General features: G+C 55.3%; 2 protein-coding genes across 2 annotated transcripts in view; both read left to right on the top strand.

Moving 5' to 3' along the window:
- The first annotated feature begins 552 nt into the window (after positions 1-552).
- On the top strand, positions 553-8877 carry TYW3 (tRNA-yW synthesizing protein 3 homolog). Its single transcript, XM_078865306.1, has 6 exons — positions 553-1180; positions 2276-2356; positions 4545-4643; positions 5043-5114; positions 6087-6220; positions 7308-8877. Exons 1-6 carry the CDS (start codon positions 1010-1012, stop codon positions 7549-7551), a joined length of 801 nt encoding a protein of 266 aa, XP_078721432.1. The 5' UTR covers positions 553-1009; the 3' UTR covers positions 7552-8877.
- Positions 8878-8916: 39 nt separating this feature from the next.
- LOC144937816 (solute carrier family 13 member 1-like) overlaps positions 8917-16997 on the top strand; it is a 28534-nt gene continuing 20453 nt past the window's right edge. Inside the window, 3 exon segments of the mRNA XM_078865304.1 lie at positions 8917-9093; positions 13916-14109; positions 15070-15335. Coding sequence (XP_078721430.1) covers positions 8967-9093; positions 13916-14109; positions 15070-15335 — 587 coding nt within the window. The 5' untranslated portion in view covers positions 8917-8966.

The following is a 16997-nucleotide window of genomic DNA, read 5'->3' as shown; positions in this document are numbered from 1 at the left end:
CAGGGTCCTGGGGTCCTGGGTCCTTGGTCTGGGGTCCTGGGTCAGGGGTCAAATGGGCAAGAGGGTCCGGGTCCATGTGTTCCAGAGATTCAGTGGCCAGGGTCCACAACACCCACCACCACAACTAAAAGCACCACACCACAACCACCAAAACACCACCATTGCTAACCACGACAGCTACCATATCACCAAACACGATCTTAACCGCCATCACGGCCAAAACATCACCAAACCACCAGACGATCACATCATCACGACCACAACATCAGCACACAGCCGCAACTACCACATCGCCACCATCGATATCAATGCCACGACACCAGACACGTTCGTCATCGCTACCAATATTCATCATCACCATCATAACCACAAGAGTACAACCACCACGCCACTAACCCCAGCATCGCCACTGCCACAACACGATCAGCATCACCACCAAGCGGGCCACAACCGCATTGCAGCACCAGATCGCGTGCCGCCACCACCACCAGCAGTCACCACTAGGGGTCAATGTTTACCATTGACGGCCGGGGTGGTTTTGACTGAGGCCTTCATCGTCACCACAGCCTGTAGTATTTTACTTTAAACGTAAGACGTATTCTGTACGTTACCTTGGTTACGAGGACCACTGTTGTCAGTGTAGTGGCGGTAATAGTAGAACTCACGGAGGCGAAGGGGAGTTGAGGCAAGGAGCCGTCTGCGTGTTTATAAAATGTTCACATTCCCCTCAACTCGCCGCTTTAAATGGCTAAAACTGAGGGGGGAAATTACACTTCAAGTACCAGATGCAACAAGCCACTGAGTTATAGACGGCTGCTTAAAAAAACAAGATTTCGTGAACATCTACCTCAACTCGCACTCTAGACTTTAACCCGCAAGGTAAAAGTTTACACTTGTCGCGCGTGTTTCTCGCAAGCCTCTGGCTCAGGCCGCGTTCGTAGCCCTTTTTAAAAAAACACAACGAGCAGACCTGAGGGCGAATATCTGTGAGGAGAAGTCGTCGTGCGAGATGGAGGAGGCCTGCTTCGGGCGCCGTAAGCAGCAACGGCTCATGGGACGGGACGGCAGCCGAAAGGGCGACGTGGACGCGGCCATCGTAGACCTCCTGGGCCTCGTCAACGCCGCCCCGGGACTCTGCTCCACCAGCTCCTGTGCCGGGAGACTCGTGCTCAGGGACCAGGTGAGGGACGTGGTGAGGGACCAGGTGAGGGAGTGGTGAGGGGAGAGGGCCAGGTGAGTGGGGTGGTGAGGGGAGAGGGACCAGGTGAGTGGGGTGGTGAGGGGAGAGGGCCAGGTGAGTGGGGTGGTGAGGGGAGAGGGACCAGGTGAGTGGGGTGGTGAGGGGAGAGGGCCAGGTGAGTGGGGTGGTGAGGGGAGAGGGACCAGGTGAGTGGGGTGGTGAGGGGAGAGGGCCAGGTGAGTGGGGTGGTGAGGGGAGAGGGACCAGGTGAGTGGGGTGGTGAGGGGAGAGGGCCAGGTGAGTGGGGTGGTGAGGAGAGAGGGACCAGGTGAGTGGGGTGGTGAGGGGAGAGGGCCAGGTGAGTGGGGTGGTGAGGGGAGAGGGCCAGGTGAGTGGGGTGGTGAGGGGAGAGGGCCAGGTGAGTGGGGTGGTGAGGGGAGAGGGACCAGGTGAGTGGGGTGGTGAGGGGAAAGGGCCAGGTGAGTGGGGTGGTGAGGGGAGAGGGCCAGGTGAGGCGAGGGAGTGAGCTTGAGGTGGGGTAGATTAAAAAAGTGGAGAAACCAGCTGAGGAGGGGCAGGGTTAAAAGTGACTGTAGGTGAGGGGGGTGAGCATGGTGAGGACTAGGTGGGGGAGGAGGGAGCCGTGGCGTGTGGTGAGGGTGACTGGTGAGGTGGTGGGGGTGATGGAGGACATCAGGTGATAGGCGTGGAAGTGGAAAGAGAGGGGGGGGGCATGCGAACGGGGGGAGGGTGAGGGGTTGAGTGGGGTGAGAGAGTTAGGGTGGTGAGCAGAGGTGAGAGACCATTTCAATGAGAGAGTGGGAGGAAGAGGGTAGGTGAGAGGGCAGGTAAGGGGAGGGCCGAGGTGAGGGAGGAGGGTGAGTGGATGGGTTTCAGGGGGTGTGTGTGGAAGGTGGTTGTGCAATGATGACATGGTCGAGTTTGCCGTGTTTCAATGTTCCCCGAGTTGAGGACTAAGGCCAGTTTGAGTGGGAGATGGCCGATTCGTGGACTCCAGGCCACGCGCCCCCCCCCCCCCCCGTGACCCTCGCCACTCAACCGCGTCGTTGGTGGCATTTTCCTTGTGTCGGCCAGGAGACCGGGGGCCACGTGGTTCAGAAGCAGGGCTGTCGGTGGCTGCTGGTGACGCACGAGGACCTGCAGCTGGATGACTTGGTACGTGGGGCTCCACAGACTGACACCTGGCTCGCGATGACGCCGAGGGTTGCAGGCGCTAGGGGCGCAAACGAGGTTCATTGGTTCATAGAGATTTTTCACGTACGTGTGAGCTGGCCGGGTTGGTTGGAGTCCCATAAGACTCACATGGAGACCCATTGTCGTCATCGTTGTCGTCAGCTGGTTCTTCTCTCGCGAAGATCCGGGAGGAATATGAGGTCCGTGTAGTTGGCAGGCGCCGCTGGTGGCTGTACAGGCCGATCCTTGACTTGCACATTTCGTGGCAGGCCGTGCATTTGAACTCCTGACCAGTCGGGGCCAGAGTGGGGGGGGGACGTGTCCGTGGTGGGAGTCTTTCTGCACCTCCGTTTTTCTGTTGAAGCTTTGTGCCTCGTTTGGTCTGCCATTTTAGCCGCTTCTTTGGCTGTGAAGCGCCCAGTGGTGTTTGTCCGCAGCCCTGAGCTCCCAGGTTCGGGTGTCGATACCCGCAACACTCAGTTGATGTTTGAGCTGGTCCTTGACGCGTCTGTGAGGTCCACTCCTCTGTCGCTCCCATGACACAAGCTCACTGTGGAGGACTGCTTAGGGCATCCTGTTGTCCTCGCGCGAGCCGTGGCCAGACCAGCGTAGCTGACGATGCAGCAGGATAGATTCAATGCTGGGTGTCTTTAGCTCTCTCCAGGACTATGTTGTTCGTGACATAGTCCTGCCATCTGATGTTCATGAAGAAACGCAGGCAGCGCTGGTGGAAACGCTCCAGCAGCCTAAGCTGTTTCCTGTCCAGGACCCAGGATTAGAGATCCATATACTGACATAGAGATCCATATACTCACATAGAGATCCATACACTCACATACAGACTAATAGACAAATCTAGATTGAACTAATAGACAGACTTGATTAGGCTGAATTCCAGATCTGAGAATATTAAAACATCAGTTGGAACACCATGCGAGAATCTCATAGCAGGGCACATGCGAATGTGCGCCACCTACCGTGCTGCCTGTGTAAGATTTCCGAATTGATTATTTGACTCCCTAGCCATCACGCATATCGTATGCCAGGAGTAAATTTGGGCAAAAGAACAAAAACATTTATGTTTTTCAATATTCAGATTTTCTGTTTATTACACAAATCGTGAAAATTAAATTGTTAGAGGAGTGAATCAATGTTGTTGGTCTTAGTGGTGTTCGCTACATTACCATAAATATAACACATCATTGTCACACACGCGATGCTATGTCGCAGGTGTAAGAACATATTCTGCACCCGTTTGCCCCCTTCATGCCACGATAGAGACTAATAAAACCGCGTCAATCATACACTTGCGTTGGACTGGTGGGGTGGTCCATCTGACAAAGGGCTACCGTTGTATTTATTTAATAAGTTATCGCATTTCTGTTGATAAACACATTTAAGCTAACCTTGACCGAGCCCCATTAGCCCATCTTTATATCCCAGGCCTGATTGCATCGCTCGCTTTTGGCATTGGGCCTTAGGCCATAAATACCTGGGCCAGTTGGGCAGGTAGAGAGCTACCGTCCAGTCACACGGACCGTCACTAAAATACAAGTAGGCTGTGTGTGTGTGCCGCTATCTTGGTCAAAACGCTGCAAAATAACTTAATTGGGGAAAACCCACATGGCAAAGTCACCCCCTGCTGCCAGGCTCATGCCCGTTTAGCATGCCGGCGCTGTGTACACCAAGCGCCACACAGGGACAGCTGCCACCGGGGGGTCCCCTTGCCTAGGTTGCAACAGCCTAGGCAAGGGGACCCCCGGTTGCTGACGTATTTAAGCGAACGCCCTATACAGTATGTGCACGTAATTATTCATCATTTATACAACAAAGATTCCCTATATAGCCTTTAACAGGCAGTTGAGGCAGGTGTTGTGAGCGAGCACATATTAAGGCCAGCACAGCACGCAAGGAGGTGGCTGGCCAGTGCCATGCCTGGCCACCTTTGTCTCCCTAGTACTGATGCTTACATACCTGCACCATGTACTAATTCAAGGCGCGAGTTGACGTAGGGGATGCCCAGGAGCAGTTCAGATGTGTGTCACCGATGTTGGCTGTGAGCAGGTATAGAACTCGTGCTGCCGGGTGCGTAGTGCAGTGCGCTAACCACTACACTACCACTCCTGTATTTTCGCACGCTCGCTCACTCGCTCGCTCGTTCCCTGTGCAGGTGGAGGGTCTGCGTAGAGCCACCGGAGATGCAGTTTTCAAGTTCGAGCCGTTTGTGCTGCACGTCCACTGCCTGCGGCTGGAGGAAGCGCAGCTGCTGGTACCAATTATTTCCTCTCATTCACACTGTGTTCAATAAGAACAACTCACTCATTCACTCGCCATACTGCAGGTCACAAGAACACACGCATCCACTCACACGCACACACTCATTCACCCACTCACCAAACATGTAGTATTTTTATGTGGAGGGACAGATATGGGAAGGAGGCATATCGTCTGATCCTCTGACGTATTTTCTCCACGCTCATTGGTCAACGTGGCAGCACTAGGGAGACATAGGCTGCCGGGCGTGGTGCTACCCGCCACCCACAGCCTCTTGTGCCTTGCCGGCCTTCATAGGTGTTACTCGCTAACAGCACTTGCCCGAACAGCCTGTTCAAGGCTACACGGGGGATCTTTGTCTTGTGCGTGTAACATACAGTCTGTCTTCCAACAGCACATGGTGGCCGTGGAATCTGGGTTCCGAAATTCGGGAATCACTGTCGGAAAAAAGGGGAAGATCATCGTGGTAAGTGTGCTTTTGTTGGACTTTTATAAATAACTAAATAGGTAATGATGATAATAAAAAATAATAATTTGCAAACGAATTTGACATGTCTTCATTGTGAAATTTTGTTGTGAGAATTGCTCTTCATCTCACCGGCGAGTGAGCTGAAGCACCAGTAATTGGCGCATCGTGAAAGCACTTTGTGTGCCACGTGACAATTACATTTGTTTGGCCGTGTTGGGTGGTGGACGGTCCAATGACATAATTTTGGCCAGATCGTTACCTAGCCTAAGCGAACATTCATTTAATATCTACATAATGAACAAACATACCGTGCCCTTTGCATGGATTAGTCAGTGACAGGACTTTGTACGGTAAGGGCCTGTATTTCACTGGAAGCATTGATGGCGAGCCGTGTAAAACCACTGACCTTTGAACTCGGTAAATAAAATCCTGTTAACGTGGTTTTTCACTCTATTTGACGAACTTCCTTATTCGTAAAAAACTATATTTAAATTTAATGCCATTTAGCGAACGTTTCTGCACAGCAGGGCATGTGGAGATTTGCATTCCCTCGTGTGTGGCTATAAAAACGGATCGCTCAGAGGGTATCTCCAAAGTGGTTTCTTAACACTGGGCAGGGGCACGCCCTGCATATAGCGCGACAACGCAGACCGCAGCGTTCATCTCCTCTACGCCCTCCAATTGCCCGCTTACGCCACCGGTGGCGGAAGGGCGCCCACTGGACGGAGCGCTACCGACGCGCTGCGGGGGATCTAAATTTTACCCGCAGTTGCCAAACACGCAGCAACCTTCGCCCTCTATTGCAAAACCCAGTGCAGAGACCAGCAGCTATCGGAGTTTCGCAGAGGACCCTTCCGAACAAGAGTCGTGAGACTCGGTGAGGCTATTCTCTTCTGGGTGAACGAGCGGAATAATAAAAATAGTTTTTATTTGCCGCACCCCCTACCACCACGGCGACCATCGGCGCAGGCGGTGCGCAGCACGCACGCGCTCGAGGTGCCGCTGTGCCAGGCGGGGCGGCTGCTGGTGCCGCACGACTACCTCGCCTTCCTCGTCGCCATCGCCAATGGGAAGATGGCCCAGAACCGCGAGCGGGTGACCAGGTGCGTGGAAGGAGGGCACTGAACGTTGCCGAGTCGGTGGCGCCTGCGTCACCGTGGTCGCGCGGCCCGCGGTTGCTGAGCACAGAGGCCCAAAGGCCCCAGAACGCCATTTGAGGCTGAGTCGACCTATGAGGGGGGGGGCTCAAAACCTTTTCAGATAATTTGTCACCGTGGGCGAGTATCGATCGCCGGATTCATAGACCCGGCACGCTAACCACTGCGCCACCGCTCCCCGTATCCCAAAGACACACAAACATCGGCAACCCTTAACACGTTCACAGTGGCATCATTAGCATTCTGTGCGCGCACCGCGGTGGATTAATATTCTGAATGTGCGCTCTGCAAAAAACATTTCCGAGTACACGTATTCAGGAACTGTAGCACCCTCGCAGTGCCTCAACTGACGTCTATTCAGTGCCCCTCTGCACCGAATCAGTGTTCTTCACGTGTCTCTCTACGTAGCCACAGCGGCATCGCTCCTCCCGACAGCACTGGTGGTTATTGTTTGCGCTGTCCGGAAATGGGTGTTGTCAAAGTCCAAGACTGCAAGTGATGGATGGAGCGGTGTGGTCCAAACTAGCCCGGCCAACCTTGTTGTCCTGCCCATGTTGAATGACCACAATGCACCAGGTACTCGTTTATGGCTGAGTTAATGTAGAGGAGACCGAGTGCAGGTGCCATGTACTGATGGGGTGCGTCTTTGCAAGCAATCGATTCAAACCTTGATCGCTGGGATCATCGGCGTGTTCAGCACCACGCCCAGCCACCTTTGTCTCCCCATTGTTGATGTTTAAGACACCGGGCCAGGTACTCATTTCAGGCTGAGTCTACCAGTTCAGATATTTGGCAGTGATATTTTGTCGTGAGTGGGAATCCAACTCGTTTTCATAGCGTAGTGCTCTAACCACTACACTGCTACGCATACTAACCACTACATATACTTTTCCACACTAACAAAGACAATTTCACACAATGCCCTCAGAGATGTTTCCTTACATTCTCTCCATAATACAAATACCAGTATTATCGTCATATTAATAGTATATTGTAACACACGTGGATTGGCCCACACTCTATCTGAACGCAGGTTCCAAGAGAAGCTACGGCAAGCGCTGGAGAACTCGGCCGCCGCGCCGATGGCCGACGGTACCGAGCGACCCCGCGACCCCGCAGGGGCGGGGACGGGGAGGAGGAGGAGGAGGAAGAGTCGTCCGCAGCGACCCGGGAGGCCGACGGGCGACTCGAAGAGCGCAGACTCGAGGAGTCGGGCCCGCCAGCCAGATGGTGGGGTGGACGACGCCATTGTGCAGGACCTGCGCATCCTCCTGTAGGACGCCGACCCGGTAGCCGCTCGTGACCCAAAGACAAAGATCCCCCGTGCTGGCAGGCGCGGCAAGGGCTGTTAGTGAGCGGCACCTATGAAGGCCGGCACGCAAGGGGGTGGGTGGCCGGCACCACGCCCGGCCACCTTTGTCACGTACTCATTTGATGCTGAGTCGACCGAGGGGAGGTCCAGGACCGGTTCAGATAATCGTCGCTGGTGTTGGCCGTTGGTTGGAATTGAACTGGGGTCGCTGGGTTTGTATCGAAGCGCGCTAACCACCGCGCCACCGCTCTCCGCTGCACTCCTGCGGCTCGAGTTCCACGCTAACGTGCACACGCAGGAACGAAGGTGGCGACCACACAACAGGCTGCGTCCAAAGCCACGGCAGCGCTCTCACTGCTCAGTTATATTTTTAGAGTTGCTGAGCACGGGCCCAAAGCATGCAGCAGCTAGCAACAAGACGTCACTCTCAAGAGGTGTCATCGATGACGAGGAGACACTTGGAGACACAGAAGACGGGAGGGAATTCCCGCTGAATTCCACCTCTGAGAATTGCAATGTCGTTCTGACCATCGCACGATGCAGAGTGCTGCCCTCGACTGTGTGGTGACTAGAGGTCATTCATTGTTAACTAATCTCAGAGGGAGCTCTGTAATATCCGCTTCCGTGGGCCATTATCTAAACACGAAGGGTCGATGCGGCACCCTGCTAGATTCTTCGTCTCGAGTGATGATGTCGATAGCACGATCCAGATAAACTTGGTAGGAAAACCGATGGAAGACTTTGATCCGAGGATTGCCGGGTGGCGGGAGCGACCTCGATCGCCGGTTCGACGCGACGGATTTGGGGCCCCAGGAATTTGCACGAGGGCGGACGACGCGGCTCGAGAACAATGGGGGCTCTGTGGTCACGCGTGAGACTCCGCTGAGCCACCTGATTTTAGCGAAAATAACAAAACGAGGCCTGGACTCGGAGGGTACGTCCGTGTTTATTTATTTTGAACGGAGATGGCAGTGGCACCATAAACATTTTAATCCTCAGCAAAGCAGCAGCGCCGCGATCTGTTTTGTATTATTAAACTAATTTTTGAAAAGATTGCGTAATTCTGTGCGGTTATTGCCGTTGGCGTCTTGGATAACATACACACGCGCGTGTAAAGGAATATTCCCAAATATATCGTGTGCACGGTTGGGATCGCGCGCGCCCGAGGCCACACCGAGCGACGGAAGAGCGCGCAGATCGGAGAGGACGCGCGCGCGTTGAGGACCTGGGAGTGCCGAGCGGTCGGGAGCCGGTGGGTCGGCTTGGGCCGGAATCGTCGCGCCGTGGCGGGGGGGGGGCTGTGGTGGGGGGGGGGGCGGGTGGACGCCGGCCCAGGGACGAGAATAATCGATGAGCCGAGGCCGAAGGGGGCAGCGCGCGATGGCAGCGGCCCGCATGCGGACGATGTCCCGATTGCTGCTCCACAGCTCTGGGACGGCTCGTGACGGCGGCGGCGGCTTGGCGAGGCCCTCTTCCAGCAGTGGACTGATCGTGACTCACGCTGGTGGTAAGATCGATTTTTGCACGGAGTTTAGTGGTAGTTGATTTGAAGGTGGAGGGGTTACCAGCCCCTCGCAACCGTCCAGAGCCCCCATTTGGCTGCCGTGGTGGCTACAAGCACCATGAGGGGAATAGCCGATTTAGGAATTGGCCTTCCCTCCATGGCATTGCTCACCACAGCGTTACCGTCCGGCACCACCGAGGAGGTCGGGTTTTTTTTTTTTACCGGATGGCACTTAGCCTGGCCTTCAAGTGCACTTAGCCTGGCACAAGCGCCGTGGTGACGTCGCCGCCACTTAGTGGCGAATGGCGGTTGTTGGTAAGATCAATAATTCTAATTATCCATGTCACCCTTTCAGTCGGCCGAACCGGGCCAAGGCGACGTCTATAATGTGTAATCCTTCTGACGCTTTGTTGTTGTTTTTAATGGAGGGAAATTCTGGAACGTAAAGACAAAGTAATTAGAGCAATTATGCGATGCTTCGGCAATTGGGGAGTAAACGACAGGAACACGATTTATATAACTTGTGCCAAAACAGCAAGAAAGCACGGACCTTGTTCTCCCGATTAGAAGTCTGTGCGGAAAATAACAATCACCCCCACACGTGCACTTGGTGTCACCGAGGTCACTAGAATCTTATCGGGAACGAAAAGTCCCCCACAGAGCCTCATCAGACGTTTTTGGGCAAGTGCGGTTGGCGAACACCTGTGAAGTCTGGCACGGCACACGAGGGGGTGGGTGGCCGATGTTTTACACACCGCACCGGGTACTCGTTTAAGGCTGAGTCGACCTAGGGGATGCCCAGAAACTGTTCAGGTATTCGCAACTGGTGTTGGTGGCCGTGAGCGGGGATCGAACTCGTCAGTGGTTGACACACACACCGCGCATGATTATTAATCGTCTTGTGGTTGTCACTGACGGGCCCTGCCGAGTGCGGAGCGGGGCTGCCTGCTGGCTGGGCTCCTGGGGCTGGGCGTGGCGAGGCTGCCGGGCCACGCGCCCGCTCGCCCCGCACTCGCCGCGACCGCGTGCACGGAGACCACGCGGGGGGTGATCTTTGCCTGTTGTACGCAACGCGCTTATACCACCACCAACCCCCTCGGGAGTAACATTTATTCGACTTTGTTTTAAATCGCTGAGTTCACGCAAAGTGTGGAATTTGCCCTCCCTGCACTGACCCCTCCCGACGCCCCTTTAACCGCCTCCCCTCACGCGTTCACGGGGTCCGCAGATGACAGACGACAGCCCCCGGGCTACGAGATGCATCAACAACGGGTGTGGCCATGGTCCCAGCACAGCACAGCGGGATGAGTGCTCGCAGACAGACACGGCACTCACCTTGCCACGTGTCAGCAGCAGAGACGCTGCAATAAAGTCCCCGCGTATGTTTATCACTCCCCCTCATTAACCTCGTTCGGTCCCCCCGTTAAAGCCTCGCCTCTTCTCCATTGCCCCTTCCCTCCCCTCGCCACTCCACTCCTTGCCGTGACCCTCCCCTGCTGCCCTTTCGCGATGAACATGTAACCCTCGATCCGTCTATCGCAATGTGATGAGCCGTCCAGCTGACAACACCTTGCGTTGACAGGTGGGTCGTGGGGCCGTTCTCTCACGCGGTGTGTCACGCGGCCCGCTGCGATACTTCGCCACGTTACAGGGCCCTGCTGAGTCGCCTCGTGCCACGTAGGGGCAGCTGCCACAGGGGGGGGGGGGGTTGCCCGTCGAACGTGTGAGATGAGATGTGATGCAACGTGCTTTGGCTTTGCCGAGGCAATTGAACGATGTCGTGAAATTCAACTCCACTCAAAGCGGGGAGAATGCCTTCTACAGGGGAAACTGAATTTAGTGCAGTCCCTGAAGAAGCTTCCGCAGCGCGTGGTTCGAAACGTCGGACATCGTCGCCCAGCCCGGAGAGCTAGGCAGCAGCAACAACCGCGAAAGCCCCACACGGGAGGAGAGAGCCACGTCGAGTCTCGAGACGTGTTTTCATGAGGGTCCTGCTACACTCAGATGTTTGGCCAACTCCACGTTTTTGGTCTTTGCATCGTCTGCACGAGGAGACGCCGGTGATAACACCACGTGCCCCGTGATGCGATCGAGCTGAGTCCACTTCGGATACAAGGCGGCAGGGCCACCTTCTTGCTGCCCTGCCTCTCCTACAGACGCAGCAGACGCGTGCCGGGTTGGAGGACTGACGCAGCTTAGAGACATCGTGTTGATCGTCATCCAGCAGTGGCTTGCCCGTGATGGTAAATGGCGATAGAAGCAGCGTCGAGGTGCGCGCTGGGAAATGACACCGAGAGGAGACAGGCGAGGGGACACGTGGGGTAGAGGGCTGGCGCAGCAGAGAGACGCCACGTTGGCTTGTGAAGGACATTGCGTGGGGCCTGGGGAGGTGTCGCCACGCCTGGGAGGGGCGATGGTGGCCAAGTGGTCGAGACGAACGCCGGAGCGGCAAGCCCAGCGAGGGAAACGCGCTCGACGAATCGTCCCCTGTGGAGATGGAGCACTTGGGGGAGGCCTTCTACCAGCAGTGGATGGATCATGGCTGATGATGGCGATGGTTACACACACACCACTCTGCCCTATTTCTAAATGCGCTGAATAAGGGTTGTTGCCCCAAGCGTCAACCCCTGTTGACTGTATATGTATCTGTCCTTCGGCCAGTGTTCGTGACAGGCGGGCGAGATGGGCAGCCGCCCCAGGCCCCCTTATAAGGGGGGGGGGGGCGGTTGGCCGACCGTGTCGCCGAATTGTCGGAAACCAAAGTAACAGTCAGAGGCAATGTTTTTCGAATTCGGTAAAACCAAACAACAACCTGAACATTGTAAGTGCCGCGATGCGAACAACGCGCCACGAAGCAGCAGGAGCCGCGTGCGGATCCCGAGCCGCAGGTCGCCGAGGCTGCTGGGAACGAAGCGAGCAGAGGGGCGCCCGGTGGCTTGGACATTTGGTGGGGCGGTGCCGGCGCCTCAAACACAGAGAGAGACGAAGAGAGAGAGAGGCAGGGAGAGAGAGAGGCAGGGAGAGAGAGGCAGGGAGAGAGAGGCAGGGAGAGAGAGGCAGGGAGAGAGAGGCAGGGAGAGAGAGGCAGGGAGAGAGAGGCAGGGAGAGAGTGCGGGAAGAAGATGAGGCAAGAGAGAGAGAGAGAGTGACGTGATCTGCCTAGAAACAAACTCACAAACAACTCCGATGTGCGGGAGGGGGTGGGGTGGGGGAAGGGATGGGAGATGAGGGAGAGGAGGAGGAGGAGGTGGTGGGGTGGGGGTCACAAAGGAGAGAGGAGCATGATTACTACAGATCCATGATTACTACAGATCCATGATTACTACAGATCCATGATTGCTACAGATCCATGATTACTACAGATCCATGATTACTACAGATCCATGATTGCTACAGATCCATGTCGATGAATACAGAGATCACTGCGAGGAGAGGATGGGCGATGGTGTAGAAGAGGAGGAGGAGGGGGGGTGGAAGGAGATGATGGAGGGAAGTTGCGAGGGAGGAATGAGTTGACACGAGCTATGGGGGGGGGGGGGGGGATTGAATGAAACGAGGGAGGGAGGGCGGAAAGGAATGAGATGCTCCGGAGGATGAAGGAGAGAGATGATGTAGAGGTCGGGAGGGAGATGATGGAACGAAGGAGAGGAGGAGATGGCTGAGCAGCGTGTCGGGAGATGAGGCCGGGTGGCAGGGATGGAGGTGGGGGGGAGGGAGATGCTGGAGAAGGGCTGGGGAGGGAGGGAGGGGGAGTGAATCTGGCTACCGCACAGCTCCACCTCGCACTGGGTGGCGTGGTGACCACTCACCACGCGGCTCCCCTCGAGTACTCAGCAAGGCGCAGTCCAAACCGCGCGGAGTTGTTCATCGTTAATGGTTAAACTGGGCCGCGACAGCGCCCCCCCCCCCCCTTGACACCCCCCGTGACACCCCCCGGGTGAGACATCGAGTCCATGGGGGGCGGAACCAAGAGTCGAACCTCGACATAAAGCCTCCGCGACCCCGAGGAGACGGGGGAGTTCACGCGCACGTGCCCGCGCCTCCACACGTGCCCTGTCCGAACACGTGTAAGCACACCTGCACGCGCCGGCACACACACACGTGCACACACAGGTGTACGCTCACACACGCGTGCACGTGGTTGTTCACCCGAATACACAAACCAACGCACGCATCTGTGAACACACACCGTTACGCACTTACACACACACACCTGTGCACGCATGGGCGCTTACACCTGTGCACGTGCGCCTGTGTATATCCCTGTCTGCGTACCTTCACACTCACCTCTGTACATGCCTGTGCACACGTATAAACACACCTGCCCACCGATTTTCACACACATCGACGCAAGCGCCCACACACACCTGCACACTCGCATGCCCGCAAACCTACACCTAAACCTGTGTGCACATGTACGCGTCTGTCCATTCATCTGCACGCTCAGCTGCACACAAACTATTCTTCCCCATGTACACACACAAACACACCACAGTACACTTACCTGTCCACTCATCCACACACACTCACCTGTCCACCCATCTGCACACACGCACACACATCTCCTGCTGCTCGTGAGTGCGGACACCTCCGTCACGACTCGGTTCCCATTCTCCCAAGGAACTTTCTCAACACCAGCCAACCCCTTGCTCCAGTAGGAGCCACTTCGCCTGGCACGGCCGCGACCCACACACACACACGCACACACACACGCGCACGCACGCACACACACACACGCACACACACACGCGCACGCACCCACACACACACACGCACGCACACACGCGCACGCACGCACACCACTGACGAGGTGATCTGTTGACAGGAGGAGGAACATCAGCAGGAGGAGGAAGTATGGAGCAAAGAGACGCAGACTCGCACGGGAAGATGGAGGCTGGGAAACCCCGTTATTATTATATGAAGACTGCGGTGGAGTTCCTCAAGGCCTACAAGAAGCTGCTCATCGTTGTGCTGGTGCCCTTGCTGGCGCTGCCGCTCCCCATCGCGCTGCCCTACTCGGTGAGAGTCGGTCCCTCGTGCTCATCCCCTCGACGCCTCCGCCACCCCCATCCATCATCCTCGCACCTCCGATGAACTCTTTTCTTTAAAACTCCTTTTTGTGCTTTAGTTTGTTGTCCTTCCCCCCCCACCGCGCGCCTACGATTAGCTACGTACGGTGCGAAAGAAGTTCAACGTGCTGTACATGCATACGTGTGGCAAGAAGTGGTGTGGAGATGTGTGTGTGTGCGTGGTGTTGGCCACCCACCCCTTCGTGTGCCGTCCCGGACTTCATTTGGTGTTCGCTAACAGCACTTGCCCCAACAGTCTGCCCATGCTATACGGGGGATCTTTGTCTTTGGTGTGTGGTGAGCGGTAGTGTAGTGGTTAGCCCTGCTGCACGATGAACTCCGCGACAACAAGTTCGATTCCCGCTCATGGCCAACACCAATGAGGATTATTTGAACCCACCATGGGTGGGCCTCCCCTAGGTCGACTCAGCCTCAAATGAGTATCTGGAGCGGTGTGTAAACATCACTGGGAAGACAAAGGCGGTCGGACGTGGTCGTTGGCCGCCCACCCCCTCGTGTACCGAGCCGGGTTTCAAAGGCGCTCGCTAACATCACTTGCGTCAAAAGTCTGTTAAGACTCTGCAGTGATCTGTCTTGTGCTCGTGTGCTCGTGTGCGTGAGGAGCGGTGGCGCGGTGGGTAGGGCACTGCGCTACAACACCGACGATCCCGAGTTCGATTCCCGCTCACGGCCAAAGAACAATGGGCGAATAATTGACGCGCATTGACCGCGGAGATGGCGCAAACGAAATGTGCTCGCGTGCAGGATCGAGACGGAGTGTGGCTTATATCTTCACGACGATGATGCCATTTATATTTGATGATGGTGGGGATGATGACGATGATTAATATTATTTTTAGTTGTATACATGATGATGGTGATGTTATTTACATTCCATGGTGTTGTGTAGGAGGCGCACTGCGGCTATGTGCTCATCATCACCGCCGTCTTCTGGATCACCGAGGCGCTCCCTCTGCCCGTCACGGGCTTCGTGCCGCTCTTCCTCTTCCCGCTGCTCGGGGTCGCCAAGTCCGGCGACGTGGCCATGCAGTACTTCAAGGACGCCACCTTCCTCTACCTGGGCGTCATGTTCATCGCGGCCGCGATCGAGTACTGGAACCTCCACCGTCGCATCGCTCTCCGCATGATCATGCTCGTGGGACTCAGGCCCATCTGGTGAGAGACGCACAGAGTGGCCCAGTCATCTGGCGATTGAATCACAGAGTGGCTCAATCATCTGGTGATTGAATGACAGAGTGGCCCAATCATCTGGTGATTGAATGACAGAGTGGCCCAATCATCTGGCGATTGAATCACAGAGTGGCTCAATCATCTGGTGATTGAATGACAGAGTGGCCCAATCATCTGGTAATTGAATGACAGAGTGGCCCAATCATCTGGTGATTGAATGACAGTGGCCCAATCATCTGGTGATTGAATCACAGAGTGGCTCAATAATCTAGCGATTGAATCACAGAGTGGCTCAATCATCTGGTGATTGAGGCACAGAGTGGCCCAATCATCTGGCGAGAGACGCGCAGTGTCTAACATATCAGAATCAGAACCAGAAGTGCATTTCCCGAGTAGAGCCCATTCAGCTAAGAAGTTATGTTTCAAGGGCGACTCCACTCTGCGTCCCCACGTGTAAATATCAACAACAACAACAACAACCTGCTGGAATCCACAACCTATCGGCTATTCAGATCAATGTTATCTAGCAGCATTCAAGCAAGCAAGCACGCAAACTGTGGCCCGGTTTCGACATTCTGGGTCTGAACGGTAGTCAGGTTTCTTAAACGAATACTGACGGGCGAGTTACCAGATATCATTGACATCTAAACATTGGGGCCCCATTTCTAACATATACAAACCAATTATCATTATGAGTTTTAAATAATACCAATAATACAAGCATAACTCCATTTTAATAAAATGATCAGTTATTTTAATAAGAATAATAGTTCAATTTATAACGCGCGCAAATTTGCGGACGTAATGGCCGCAACTCGGAGGCGCGGAGCCGAGCTCAGAGTCGCTCGAAAGCATGATTATAGAGGTGAGTTTTAAGTCTCTTTTGAAGGAGGCAATTGAGGTTATGCTGCGAATGTGCAGAGGGATATCGTTCCGGACTTTTGGGGCTGCCACCGAGAAGCGGCGCATAGCCGTGACCAACCTGCATCTTGGTATCAAGAGGAGGTCGTGAGTCGCGCTGCGCAGGCATTTGCCGTGTGCTGCGCTGCAAGTTGTCAATAATGAAGAAAGGTACGGCGGGCAGGTGGATATGATCGCATCGTGGTAGAGGCAGGCGATCTTGTATGTGACCCTACTGGCGATGGGTAGCCAGTTGAGAGCGCGGAGACAGGCTAGTGAGTCGAGACGGGGATGAGTGTGGGCAATGACGACGCGTGCCAGGTTGTTTTGTAGTCTTTGAAGTTTCTTTAGCCCACGGCCTGTATTCTTTCCGGAGTGGCAGAGAGAAAGAGAGATAAAGAGAGCTACAGCCCAACCTGCTCTCTCTCCCGACAATGCCAAGGTCACGCTGAGGGTGTCACGCGCATCTTGGAAGGTTGAGACACGCAGCTCGGCTGCAGAGGCGTTCACGTGAGAGTCCAAGGTGCTACTAAAGAAACAAATCAACTCTTCAATCGGCACCGTCATTCTGATTGCAGCTATCGTGCGCCCCTGCGTCCTTGACTCGAGTTCATAAGATTATTCGGGTGGAACTTCGTCGTAATGGCCAGGGGCGTGGATCAGACGGAGCGCTTGGCCAGGGGCTGGCCGCGTGCCGCGCATGGACAGCTGCCACTGAGGGTGCCCTTTCAAATGTGCTGAGATGAT

The sequence above is a fragment of the Lampetra fluviatilis genome, chromosome 20, assembly GCF_964198595.1.
Source record: "Lampetra fluviatilis chromosome 20, kcLamFluv1.1, whole genome shotgun sequence".
NCBI lineage: Eukaryota > Metazoa > Chordata > Hyperoartia > Petromyzontiformes > Petromyzontidae > Lampetra > Lampetra fluviatilis.
This window is presented reverse-complemented; position numbering and strand designations above follow the sequence as displayed.